Below are 13,660 nucleotides of genomic sequence, written 5' to 3'. Positions count from 1 at the left end.
ATTATAGCGCCAGTTTTGGGGAAGGGCTGAGGCTTCCTTGTCTATGCCAAGCCATGCAAACAGGAAAGATGGTTTAAAACAAACAAACAAACAACTTTGATCATATAAAGTACTGTCCCTTGCCATTGTTCTGAAGCTACATAGAAAGAAAGAAAGAAAAACACTTAATTCAGCAGAGAAAATAAGGCAGAAATGAACAGGGACCCTGATGGGGTGGAATAAAAGGGGTAGCTTCAGGAGGTATTGGTGGGCACGTAGATAAAATGAAGAGAGCACTGGTTGCCTACAACATTCCCAGCACTTAATTGCTAAAAAGAGGGGTGATAGGGTTCAGGCCCGCCTAGAATTAGTGTGGCACAATTCCTGCAACCAAGCTCAGAATCAGAAAAGTCCCCAACTCAAATCTCTCCTCTCCAAGAACTCACTATATGACCATCTCTCAGTCTCTTCACTCTTTGATATGCAAAAATGAGGATAATATTGTATAACAGATATACCTTGTCGTGCTGCTGTACACACGATGTATGTAAAGCTTGCTGCACTCTAAACCTTTCGTATAAGTGTACATAAATGATATGAACCAGGGGCAGCCAACATGGTGCTCTCCCGATGTTGGACTACAACTCCCGCCATGCCTGATCATTGGCCGCACAAACTTGCCAAATCTGATAGGAATTGAAGTCCAACAACATATCAAGGACACTATGCTGGCTGACCTTGATATAAATTGTTGCACCCTTTGATAGAGGAGCTTTATTTTCTAATCTCATATGCATGATGTAGGGTTGCTGTGAGCGTGTTGAGTTTTGAAGGAAGGGCACTCTGCACATGCCAGGGGGCACTCCTCCCAGGTTTCTGGTACTGTGCTGGAAATGAGTTCTAGGGCTGAGCCCTGGACAATTTCTACCTTGAATAAAGTTCGGAGCATAGGTGCCAACTCTCAGGGGCCCTGAGTGATCGAGCGCCCACAAATTTCAGTGCCAGGGCCATGCACACCGCATGGCACCCATGTCCCTGGGCACCCTCGGTCGCGGAGCCAAGTTGGCCTTCCTGATCCCGAGTGAGCATCCCCTTGCGAAGAAGAGCTCTGAGTGGCTGGCAACTCACGCCCCACTCCTCCATAAACACATCGCCTTTTCCTGTGGAGGCCGGGGGCGGCCGGGGGGGGGGGCGACTGCAGCAGCCTTTGCTCACCGGGGTCTGCGAACTTGCTGGCATCTCGCCTACTACCATATTACATTCCACCCGACTGCTGAGATGTTCGCTTCCCTTTAAGAGGCAAAGCCACACTTGGCATACGGAAAGCAGCTGGATTGTACCAAGTGGCTCCGCTAAGCGGGGGAGCACTAGCACCGGACAGTACTGAGAGGGCGGCGGAAATCACGCCATTTGCACCCGAGCGTTGCAAAATCAAAGTGTGCAAAGATATGAGCTCTCAAACGTCCTTCTCGGTTGTTGCTGCTCGCGCAAAAGTCCGCAGAAGGCTTGTTCCATGGTGTGCCGCTTCTCCCCCTTTCCTCAAATGAGCAATGGGCTGTCCCTCGCTCTGATCTTTTAAGGGAGAAGCGGACTTGCCGGAGAAGCGGGTGGGTGGTACTGGGCTCATGTGCCCTTTAAGTAGAGGCTGCTCTGCGCCCAGGAGGATATATTGCTTAAGCTGGCAAGGGGGGTGATAAGTTAAGTATCCAGGTGAGTTCGCACAGCGGAGGACCAGAGAGCTTCCCCGCCCCCCCCCCCCGCCCCAGAACTGTAGGACAATGGAGATGCCGCTCGAGGAGCCCTCAGGGCTGGTTTAGAGTTGGCTGGCAAGGAGTGTCTGAAGTTGAACAGGGAATCGGAGAGAAGGAGGAGGTGTGTGTGTGTTTGGTGTGGTTTTTCCTAAAGTACTTTCTTTCTGCTTAGCTGTTCCTCTCTCTCGGGTCTCCTAGCGCATCTGTGCAGGGATAAGTTTTTCTGCAAGACTGCAGATCGCTTTCCCTGCTTGGTTTGGCAAGCCTCCTAGTTGATGAAATGCCCTTTTGAGGAAGCCGAGCCAGTGAATGGAAAATATCTTTTTCTCTCTCGCTTGAACTTATTTCTTCCGGCCCCTTCCTATGTGCACCGCTTGAATATTTTGTGGCGAGTGATTCTGGTTTGCATTTTGGCTGAACATCCCGGTTTCAAGCTACTTGCTTTTTAGTGGGTAGATTTTTTTTGCGGGAAAGATCACGCTCGCTCGGAACTCGGAATATTTGACTTGGTGTTTGCGTTAGCACGTGGAGATGCTCTTCCATCTGTTCTGCTGACCCGGCTTCAGCAACTACTTAGGTCTTGATTTTCTTTTCTTTTCTTTTCTAGCTAAGTTTTTCCACCTTTTGTTGCTGCCTGTTCTTCTAGCGTTGTCCGATTGCTGCAGTAACAGCCTTCAAAGCTATTTCTTCTTCTTTTCAAAACTGACTGTTAGTTCAGTTGCTGACATCCACATTTTCCCACAGCTCTTTCCTCTCAAATGCTATTTGATAGGAGTTCTTTCTTCCCACCAAATAGTTCACCTTGTGAACTTTTCTGTGGGGGGGGGGAATCCCAAAACTTTATAAGCTATGTTGTTCCTCATCAGCAAGATGTTAAGAGTGTATAATGGAGAAGCAAAATGTTAAGAACAAAGGATGACTTTCTTTTTAAAAAAAATATATTAAAATGGTGTTGATTTTGTTGGTGTGTTGAAAGAGACTATACTGAATTTCATGTTAGGAAGGTAGGCATTTTAGTATACCGGTAATTTTAAGAAAGTATTCTGATATTGGAGGACCATCCTTTGCTGGGGAAGACTTTAAATAAAGTTATTTTAAAGTAGTTCTTGGGCTCTCTTTCAGCAGTAGTGATAAGGGCCATCAAAGCTGAGGTCTCACTTGCTTGGCTTCCTTAGTGAAAAGCCTCTGCTGCTAGGGTTGTGATGGGCTAACTTCTCTGTTTACTTGCCCCATTTTCCTTCTGAGGCCAATGGTGCTTTTGTACAATCTCTATGCCTGTATAATGGCCCCTTCTCCCTCTAGGTCCACCAGTTAGTCTAGGATTATGCTGATGACGGGCCTTCAGGGAAAAGAAAGCAGGAAGGTTCTCCTTAAGAACTGCCCTGTCTAGGAAGTATCTCTGCAGTGCTGGCAGGCCTGAAGCCGCTAAATAAACAGGCGGCTGGTTTTCTGGACACATGTGTCCCTGCATGCTGATTCTTTAGGCTCTGAGAGCCTCTCTGCCAGGTTTTGCTCTGCTCTCGGCTGCTGTTTATTTGATTGTGCCTGCCATGCTTTTGCTAGACTCTGTAGACTTTTCCAACTCTCAGGCCTGTAGCAGATGGTGGGTTACGTCGCAGACAGAGCTCTGGGAACTGGTACCATAGTTGGAAAATAAAAGCATGTTGCTTGTTGAGATGCCACAGTTTTTTAACAATAATAACTAAATTCTGAACACTGCTGCAGTCATTGTATACCAGATTAGGCCAGCTCTCTGGTGTGTGTGTGTGTGTGTTTCAATTCCCAATTAGCTCCCACCTTCTGAGTATGATAAAGACTAGTGGAGGGACTGATAGAGAGAGATAAAAGTTCTGGTTGAGGAATTCTTTTTTCCCCTTTGTTTCCAAAGAAGCATTTCAAATGGCCGCCTTTACTGTTGTACCAAGGAGCTTGTGCCTGGTCAAAAAGTGTGATTCCTTTTCCTTACATTAGCATTACATTCTCTGCTCTTCTTGTGCCTTCTTTTGCAGGCCTTTGCTCTGCCTGCAACCTGCCACCACCTTGTCCCCAAACCACTTGGAGAGGATGCAGGGAGGCTCTGTGCTGGAAGTGACTTGGTTTGTGTTCCTGGTTGTGGCTGGCGCCCCTGGGCAGGACGAAGAGAAGCCCGCCTTCACCCCCATTCTCACCCGCAGGCCTTTCATTGTGGCTTGGAATGCGCCAACCGAGGAATGCAAGCCTCGCTATGGTGTCCAGCCAGATCTCAGCATCTTTGACGTTCACGCCTCGCCCAACGAACTTTTTGTGGACCAGAACTTGACCATTTTCTATAAAGAGCGCCTGGGCCTCTATCCCTACTATGATGGGGGGAAGGCTGTGAATGGGGGTGTCCCCCAAAACAGCAATTTACAGCAGCATCGGAACCAACTGGAGTCTAGTATTGGGAAATACATCCGCACTGAGACAAAGGAGGGGCTGGCTGTGATCGACTGGGAAGAGTGGAGACCCATCTGGGTCCGGAACTGGCAGACAAAAGACATCTACCGCAATGCCTCCCGTTTACTTGTGAAGGCTCGGCAGCCTCAACTGCTGGAGGACCAGGTGAAGAAGGAGGCTCAGTATGAATTTGAGTCATATGCCCGCGAGTTTATGAGCGAGACCTTGAGATACGCCAAGTACTATCGCCCCCGGCAGCTGTGGGGCTTCTACCTCTTCCCCGACTGCTACAACCACGACTACAGTAAGAACCAGGACAGCTACACAGGGTGCTGCCCAGATGTGGAGAAGTCACGCAACGACCATCTTTTCTGGCTTTGGAAGGAGAGCACTGCCCTTTACCCTTCCATCTACCTGGAGCAGGTGCTGGCCAACAACACAAATGGCCGCAAGTTTGTGAGGTCTCGGGTAGGAGAGGCCCTTCGCATCTCCCAGCAGCACCATGATAACTATAGCCTACCAGTCTTTGTCTACACCAGGCCCACCTATATACGCACACAGAATGTCCTAAGCGAGGTAAGAAAGCCTTTCCTGTTGGATCTGGTAAATGTTACTCTGTTGGAACTGGGAAATAGCCAAGAATCCAGGGCCACTGGGGTTGAATATCTGTTCCATGTAGAGGAGCAGTCTGAAGGACAGGTCAGCCCAGCTTGTGATCCATCCTCCCAAAAGTTAATCCACCAACATGGAATGGCACTCTCCAGGGGTGTAATAAACTTTCTGGTGTGCTGTCTGCCTGAGACTGAAACAATGGGGCTAGGGTGGGAGGCTACCCGGCACTTAGCTCGCCACCAATACCTAGCTGGTGAGCTGCTTTTGCCTTCCTGGGTCAAACATTGTTCAGACCTGTTATAGCAATAACTGAGAAGCATTAATCAAAAAAAAAATCCTTCCAGTAGCACCTTAGAGCAGTGTTTTTCAACCTTTTTTGGGCAAGGGCACACTTGTTTTATGAAAAAAAATCACGAGGCACACCACCATTAGAAAATGTTAAAAAATTTAACTCTGTGCCTATATTGACTATATATAAAGTAATTCTCTTGAATAGGAATCAAATAAACACAATTTTTCCCACGGCACACCAGGCAACATCTCGCGGCACACTAGTGTGCCGCGGAACAGTGGTTGAAAAACACTGCCTTAGAGACCAACTAAGTTAGTTCTTGGTATGAGCTTTCGTGTGCATGCACACTTCTTCAGATACACTGAAACAGAAGTCACCAGACCCTTATATATAGTGAGAGAGTGGGGAGGGGTATTACTCAGAAGGGTGGTGGGAATGGGTGATTGGCTGATAGGTGTGGGAAACCTGTAGACGACTGTTAACGACTGCAATTGGTCTTGCAGGAAAAAGCAAGGGGCGAGATGGCTGTCATGTATAATGAGATAAGAATCCAATGTCTTTGTTCAGACCAGGTCTCTCCATGGTTTTAAGTGTGGTAATGAGTTGCAATTCAGCAACTTCTCTTTCCAGTCTATTTCTGAAATTCCTTTGTAATAAGCATTAGTTTGTGGTAATAACTGACAAGCATGATCAGATAACGGGTGCTTATCAGAAGCTTGAATTAGCTTTCCAACCAAAGTTTTGTGGGTTGGGAAGCCCAGGAAGCACATGTGAGCTGCTGGTTCCTGTGGATTTGCTGTACAATGGGAGGTGGGAAAGGACTTCTCCTTTATCTTGGTCCTAAGGAAATTGACTTGTGCTGTAATGGAAACTTAAGAAGTCTAGGGTGGGGGTGAGGAGGGAAAGAGGCAGCTGCTTCTGTCTGTCTCCCTCAGTTGCATGGCTGTGGCAGCACTGCTGTTCTTAATGGGCATTTAATTCTCCTAGAAAGAATAATTAGTCTGGCATTTTGCCAATGGCTGTCCTAAAGAATAGGGAGCCATTGGGTTAGATACATGTCCAGCTCATTGGGGACCACTGAGCTGGAGAAGTCGGAAGTTACACTCCAAATTGTTCCTGTAGGTGGGCTTAGTTCTGGCGCACTGAAGCACACAGGGTTGGTAAGGGGATGTTGTCTATTGACCCAAGTTCTGTTGGCTTGAAGAGCCTCCAGGCATGCCAGCTTCAGAGTAGTCCTTTGCCATGGTGCCACAGCCTTTGGACTGTAGATCTGAGCTGAAAGCCAAGCTGCATTGCTTCTGCTTCCTGCAGTTTCCCAAGGTAACTTCTGAGCCTATCAGGCACTGTAAGATTGCAGCAGGATCATGTAGACACCCCCAAGGTCTGAGCACCACTGAGGATAGTGTCAGGATTGATGTGACTGGCTTGTCCATAGGCAAAAAATGTATTATCTTCTGTCTTCTGCCTTGGCCCACACAACTTGGGAGCAAAAGCTTTCTGGGATAGTTGGTCCCTGCAACTGTATCGTAATCAGTAATCCGTTGCAGTAGGAATTCTATTTCCCCCATATAGGAAGAAAAAACTTCCCTATCCTAGCTGGACTTGCAGGAAGCAGCAGGCAGCGATGTAGTGTTAGTGATGTGGGGCCTTGGGGTGGGGGGGGAATCAAAGGCTCATTGCTGTTTCTGCAGCAGACTCCCCAGTGACCTTAAGCCACATGATCAGCATGAAAGGGAAGCTTTTTTAGCCACTGTGCTCCAAAGCTAAGCATTTAGAAACACCAAAAACACAAGGTGCCTGAGTTTCAAGAGAACGATGTACAAGTTATGTTACATGTAATGAAACTTTTATGAAAAACACAACATAAGTTACTCTGAAAGATATTGGAGCACTCCAAAACATTTCCCAAGTATGTGTACAGAAAACAGTAGATTTAGCTGGAAAGCGTTTTATTGCAACACATCCCCAGTTATTGTTATTTTATAATTATAAGATTGTTGTATAATCTTAGAAGGTGTGTGGCTGGGACTACCATAAAGGGAGCTGTCACTTCTGAGTTAGCTACTTACAATAGGAAAGGCACTTAAGCTTCAGGGTGGGGGATTTCCTTCCAGAGTTTCTGACCTTGCACATCTATCAAAGATCACTGGGCTCTGTAATGAGTTTAAGACAGGAGCGCTTCTATCTTGCCTTGGCTGGGGTGGGGGAAGTTTCCGAAACAGAATTTGCAGCTGGCCTTACACAACTGGACTTCAGCAATCAGGAGTGCCAACTTGGCCCCACAACCATGGGTGCCCGGGGACATGGGTGCCATGCATTGCGCATGGCCCTGGCATTGAAATTTGTGGGTGCCTGGCCCCTTCAAGGGGAATTTTGTGGGTGCTCAGGCACCCAGGGCCCCAGAGAGTTGGCCCCGATGTCAGCAGTTGCAATTACCTTGTAAGCTACTGTCATAAGTTTGCACCTTGCAGATCCGCTGTTTGGAGAAGCAGAGCTGGGCATGATACCTGTATGCATCTTGGGTCTTTCTCTCTTTGAGAACTTAATTTGGTTTCATGCTCTACCTCTAACCAAAGGCAAGAGCAACTTTACAGCTGAGCATTTTGGAGGGGGGAAAAAATCTGTGGCCAGTGGTGAGTTCTAGAGCCTCAAAAATGCAACCCTTGCTCGTTATGTGGCTGACTTTCCCCATGGATAGAGTGGAAGTTAGTGAATGGAGGTTTTGATCCCTGCTACTTAGGAATCATTCAGATTAACTAGAGGGTGCTCTGAAAGTAAGCAGTGCAAGTGGAATGCTAATTAAAATGATAAACTTCAGACATGTTTAGGCAAGGAGTTGTTGCTCCTTCTTGCTCGTCAACAGTCATTGATAATAAAATGGCAGCTTTAACCACACACGCCTAAATCCATAGAATACAATTTGCAGTTCCACTCCTCACCCACCTCCTTCAGCTCTGGGGATGATCTCAGCATTCTGTGTAGCATGATTTGTCCTGGTTGTCTGTACTCTACCAGAGGCATGTTCACACATCTGCCTGGAAATGTAGATGCTGAAAGTGAGGATGGAGACAAGCCCTGCCTCCAAGGACCTTGTACGTGTCTCACTGTGTCCCTGAACTTGCCCATGTTGCATTGGGAAGTGCTCATTGAATGAAGGCAAACCCTCCATGTAATTGGGGCTGTGCTTTAACCATTGTTCTGTCTACCATCAGACCATTGTTCTGTCTGGCTCAGTACTGCCTACATGAACTGGCAGCTGCCAATCCTTCATGAAACTTTCTGGCCTACCAACACCAGGTGACACGTGTTTTGGTGTGTGGTGTATGTGCATTGACAGATGGCAAATGTAAGAGGTGGCGATAATTTTAACTTAAGATAATTTACCACCTTACACTCTTTCTGTATCTTCAGATTCTTGAGAGATTGCGTGTAGAGAGGTTCTGGCCCTGCCCACTGCAAGTGTGTGGCCCTAACAGATTACTTCCATGGGACGTGGGTGGTGCTGTGGTCTAAACCACTGAGCCTCTTGGGCTTGCCAATCAGAAGGTTCAAATCCCCGCAACGGGGTGAGCTCCCGGTGCTCTGTCCCAGGTCCTGCCAACCTAGTCATTTGAAAGCACACCAGTGTGAGTAGATAAATAGGACTGCTGCGGTGGGAAGGTAAGCGGCGTTTCTGTGTGTTCTGGCTTCCGCTATGGTGTTCCGTTGCACCAGAAGTGGTTTAGTCATGCTGGCCATATGACACGGAAAGCTGTCTGTGGACGAACGCCAGCTCCCTCTGCCTGAAAGTGAGATGAGCGCCACAACCCCATAGTTGCCTTCAACCATCCAGGGGTTCTTTACCTTTTTACCTTTACCTTACTTCCATGGGAATGAAGCATTCAAGGGCAGAGGAGCAGGGAGTCCCCCATCCATTTCCTCCACAGCACCAACAAGAAACTCCCTCCCACATGTCAGGCAAGGCTTTCACCTGTTTCTCTTCGTCAGTGTGAAATGTTGCTTTTATCTGACAATGCATATTTTGAAAGGTGAACTGTCTTTTCTCTACACCATAAGGTTGAAACTGGTGTTAAAAGGCACCTCCTTTTACTATATAATAAGAACAGTCATAATACAGCAACTGGAACAGCCTCTATCCATTCTTGAGCTAGAGAGTATCCTACCAATCTCCTGATATTCTGTATCGTTACTAACTGTGGACCTACCTGGATGTTTCATTACAGAAAGACTTGATCTCCACCATTGGTGAGAGTGCTGCTCTGGGGGTAGCTGGTGCGATCTTCTGGGGAGATGCAGAGAACACTAGAAGTCGGGTATGTATGTTTCCGCACCAACCCCAGAGAGACAAGCCTAGAGGGGTCCCCTTTCAGATAAAACGGCTCTTTGATCTCACTCCTGCCAAGAGCATGTCGGGTCCTGTCTTAATTCAGCAGGCAGCCCTCTTAGTGGGGCTACTTCTGCAATTTGTTCGGTTTAGCAGCTCAGCACTAGCACAGCCTCTTTTTAGTGGGCTGTCAGGGGAAGCATGTGAAGAAGCATGTGTTGACAAAGATACTGGCAATACCTGGAGGATTGCTGAATGCCAGAAAACCTCAGAAAGGCCCTCTAGGGAACACTGATGGCCTCAGGTGTGGGACAAATGTCCTTTCAGAGAGCCAGTGTGGTGTAGTGGTTAAGAGCGGTAGTCTCGTAATCTGGGGAACCGGGTTCGTGTCTCCGCTCCTCCACATGCAGCTGCTGGGTGACCTTGGGCTAGTCACACTTCTTTGAAGTCTCTCAGCCCCACTCACCTCACTGAGTGTTTGTTGTGGGGGAGGAAGGGAAAGGAGAATGTTAGCCGCTTTGAGACTCCTTCGGGTAGTGAAAAGCGGGGTATCAAATCCAAACTCTTCTTCTTCTTCTTCTTCTTCTTTCAGGACATCTAACGTACCACCACAGAGTAATAAGAGGCATGGCAAGACATGATAAATTTGACAGAATTTTGTTTCCCTCTGTAAGCTTTATTAATAGGTCAAGTGCAAATTGTGGTCCCCTGGCAACTCCTGACTCCCAAAGGAGTGGCTATTTCATGTCTCCCTGAAAAGATCTAGCTTTTATTGTATTATGGCTGATATTGTTTCTCTTTACTGCCATTGCTTTATTTTCAATCCCAGATCCTGTGTTGCTTGTTACATGCTGCACCATTTATTGTTTTTACCAATACATACATACACACATACATGCGCATGCGCGCGCGCGCACACACACACACACACACACACACACACACAGAGAGAGAGAGATACTGTCAATGCAATGACCACCTGGTACTAGAGGGAGAAGGGTGGCTTTTGACTACTAATGGCTTTTTTCTTTGAGGGGTACAAAGACACTCTTCCTTGGAGCTCTGCTACTTTGTCCAAGGGGGCATTTCAGTGTTGATACCAAGCATATGCATCATTTCCTACAGAGATGGAAGCATATAGAGACACCCCAGTTGGTGTCCAGAGTACATAATAGGCAACAACTGATTCCAGTGTAAATAGTAGAGATTGAGGCTGTACACAACTCAAGCCTTTTGGTCTTGTGCTGTGAAAGTCCTAGCCTACACCCTGCCAGGTGTGGGTAGCCATATTAAGCTGTCAGCACTGCCTTTATACTGGCCTTCAAGCACCGTGTTTAGCAAAGCTGCGCTGGGAACAGTTCTTCCAAGTTTCCTGCAAGGATGTGAAGCAACCGTATAGATTAGTATGGGGATTGTGTCATCCGGATCTGATGTCTTAAGTCTTTTCAGTGCATCCTCTTGAAAGAGGGAAGTGATAAATTCCCATTACCAAATAGAGCCCCATCTGTTCGTGCATTATTCATATGTAGGGCATGTCAGCAGAGGGGGCTGGGCTTATGGCCCCGCTTCCTCCATCGGACCTTCTTCCTCCATGACTGGGTGTCCTGATTGCATGCAGCCCCTTTGCACAAGCAGGTGCTCGTGCTCTGCATTTTCTCTGCAGATGAAGTCAGTTTAGGAAAGGGAAAAATACTGACCAAGGCAGAAACCCTATGCATGCTTACCAAGAAGTAAGTTCCATGGAAATACATGGAATTTACTCTCAGATACGTATTTTGGCTCAGAAATCTAAACTGCTGGATTGTAGGATGGATGGATGGATGCTTCCATTGGACCTTCTTGCATCAGGGATTCAATAAGAGCGAAATCTCACCTCCTGGCTGTAGCTGCTAGTCTCCCAGTTCCTGTTGCTAATTTTGAATCCTCTCCTCTGCAGGAAACATGCCAGCTGATTAAAAACTACATAGAGGAGGGCCTTGGCCGTTACATCGTCAACGTGACCACAGCTGCCGAACTCTGCAGCCATGCTCTGTGCAGCGGCCACGGGCGCTGCCGGCGCATTTTCAGCAACACCGACGTCTTCTTGCATCTCAACCCAGCCAGCTTCGAGATCCACCGCAACGCTCCTGGGCAGGGCAGGCCACTGTTTGAGGCCACGGGGAACTTCTCTCAGGATGACACTGCCTTTCTCAAGGCCCACTTCCAGTGCCACTGTTACCAGGGATGGCACGGGAAAGGATGCAAGGAGCAGCTGAACCCTCCTGGGGGCGGCCCCTATCTTCGCAGTAACCTGGGACTCCAGTTGCTGATAACGCTCTGTCTGCTGGCCTGCTTGCACTAGGCCGCCTCCGACTGGAATCTCTGCGGCCACAAACTAGTTCTTGGTGCAGTAGGCAGTGGTGATAGGCGGAAAGGGAGAAATAAGAGCCGCCAGCCTCTTGTTTTTATATATACATATTTCTTTAGCAGTGATGTAGCAGATCTACTATTTAAGAGACTGTCCTACCTCTCCCATCTGTGCCACTGGCCCTTTAAGAGGCAAAAAAGTGAAAAAGGACCTTCCCCCCACTGACAATATTTCTGTGCGCAGGCAGGTGGGTGCCTGGAGGTGAGGATTGGCAAAGGTAAGGGGGCTGCCATGAGGCCTCGCCTCTCCTGCCTTTCCCTTGCTGTCCAGAAGTGTCTCCAACACAGGAGTCGATTTGGTGCCTTGGGTTAGCTACCCAAACAGAAGCAGGAATTTGAGGATGGGGAAAGTTGTCGAAGGGTAGCCCGGGGGTGGGGAGGAGGGAGGAATGGGTGCCCACATTCGGCATTCTTTGGGGAGAGAATTAGGGAGAGGGGTGCTTGGCTCTTCTGTTGTAAGGAGGGAGGGGGGCACGGTTAGAAAACGGGAGTCCTGGGGCCTGCTTAGGCCTCAGGAGAGGTGTGATGGGTTTGGTGGAGCTGCTGTAGTGAGGAGAAAATTGCTGCTGTTTAAAACATGCCTCTTTAGGATAGCCGATAGAGAAGGAGAGAAAGCATTGCCCAGCCAGTGGGGTTTAACCTAGAGAGTAGAAAGCTCTGGTGGTGAAAATGCCCTTTGCTGACCGACTGGGTGGGCGGGCGCGCAAACAACATTTGTATTGCTCTGAGAAGGGTAGCCGTGAGGTGCGGGAGTGCCATGCCCCCTATCCGTGTGTGGCCGGTGCTGAGTTGGTGCCCTGCATCCGTTACAGGAAAAACCAAAAAAGTTTTACCTCAGAATTAAAGACACACCGAGAAAAACGTAATTGGCGTCCTGCATTGTGTGTTTGGAGCTTGCTTCGTTGCCCCGAGGGGAGGGGCCCTTCGTGCCATTCCTCCTTGCCAATAAGGAGGCTCCAGCTGTGAGTGGTATTTGCCTTCAGACCCCAATAAAACGTTAGCCGGCTTTTCATTAACACCTCCCCCCATCGTGTGTGGCTTTGTCCTTCTCATCACAGAACTGTGGCTCTGGCCAGTGCTCGTCACCCTCCTGTGACCATCCCTGAGTAGCTGCGCCTGAACCAGATCATTCTTACTTGTCTTAACAATTCCCTCAGCTCTTCCCGTTTCGGGTGCGGCCAGAGAGTCTGGAGACCCCCAATGAAAGGGGCTTGTTGCTGCGGCCACACACCCCTCCCCTTCTGCTGTTTGTACAGAGGCCATCTGCCAGTCTGGCCTTCAGCTCTCCTTCCCTTTGTTGCTCTTTGTCCCTACTGGAGCAGCAAGGGGCTGCCTCTCCTCATCCGGACTTCCTGCTCCTTGTAATTAAATAAACGAGTTTTGGCTGGCAAAGCCCAAGCAGTTGCCAAAGTGGAAGGAACACTGGGTGTCTCTGTCAGGGTCATGTGCCCTGCACAGGAGAGGGAGAGGCTACAGGCAGGGGTGGGGACCGACTGCCATTGTGTTCCTTTTCTCCCCAAACGGCCGTGTTTCTCCTTGCTTCTCTTCCAGTCGACAGGAGGACCTTTAGGAGCAGGGTGCGGCGCCTCAGGCCTGAGGGCTGAAACCTGCCCTCCAGGCTTCTCTGTTTGGCATACAGGGCTCACCCCCAAGCCACATCCCACCCCCCAGGCCTTCATCTCCCACTGGTTGTGCTCTGCACCCTTCCGTTGTTTTCACCTGCCTTTCCTTTGAACTCTGATGATACCTCTTGCTTTGCTGGATGGAAGATGGAGCAACCTGTTCACAATATGAAAGCAAAGTTCACATTCATTGCTCTCCTCACTTTTGGCTTTGCAGGTGGCCCACAGGAGGTTGTCAGGAAAGGAATGTGGTCTTTGG

The 13,660-nt window shown here is 48.5% G+C and overlaps 1 protein-coding gene across 4 annotated transcripts; it reads left to right on the top strand.

The window, feature by feature from the left end:
* Positions 1-1,396: 1,396 nt before the first annotated feature.
* HYAL2 (hyaluronidase 2) lies at positions 1,397-12,802 on the top strand. 4 transcript variants are annotated; one of them, XM_033140599.1, is made up of 4 exons: positions 1,397-1,495; positions 3,740-4,721; positions 9,273-9,362; positions 11,310-12,802. In XM_033140599.1, exons 1-4 carry the CDS (start codon positions 1,428-1,430, stop codon positions 11,712-11,714), a joined length of 1,545 nt encoding a protein of 514 aa, XP_032996490.1. In that variant the 5' UTR covers positions 1,397-1,427; the 3' UTR covers positions 11,715-12,802. The 4 variants fall into 4 exon arrangements, with proteins under 4 accessions (XP_032996490.1, XP_032996494.1, XP_032996492.1 ...); XM_033140603.1 differs by lacking the exon at positions 1,397-1,495 and adding an exon at positions 1,502-1,586; XM_033140601.1 differs by lacking the exon at positions 1,397-1,495 and adding an exon at positions 1,551-1,689.
* The last annotated feature ends 858 nt before the right edge of the window (positions 12,803-13,660 follow it).

This window comes from Lacerta agilis, chromosome 2, assembly GCF_009819535.1.
Source record: "Lacerta agilis isolate rLacAgi1 chromosome 2, rLacAgi1.pri, whole genome shotgun sequence".
Lineage (NCBI taxonomy): Eukaryota > Metazoa > Chordata > Lepidosauria > Squamata > Lacertidae > Lacerta > Lacerta agilis.
The sequence above is the reverse complement of the archived record's forward strand: the minus strand, read 5'-3'. Positions and strand labels throughout refer to the sequence as shown.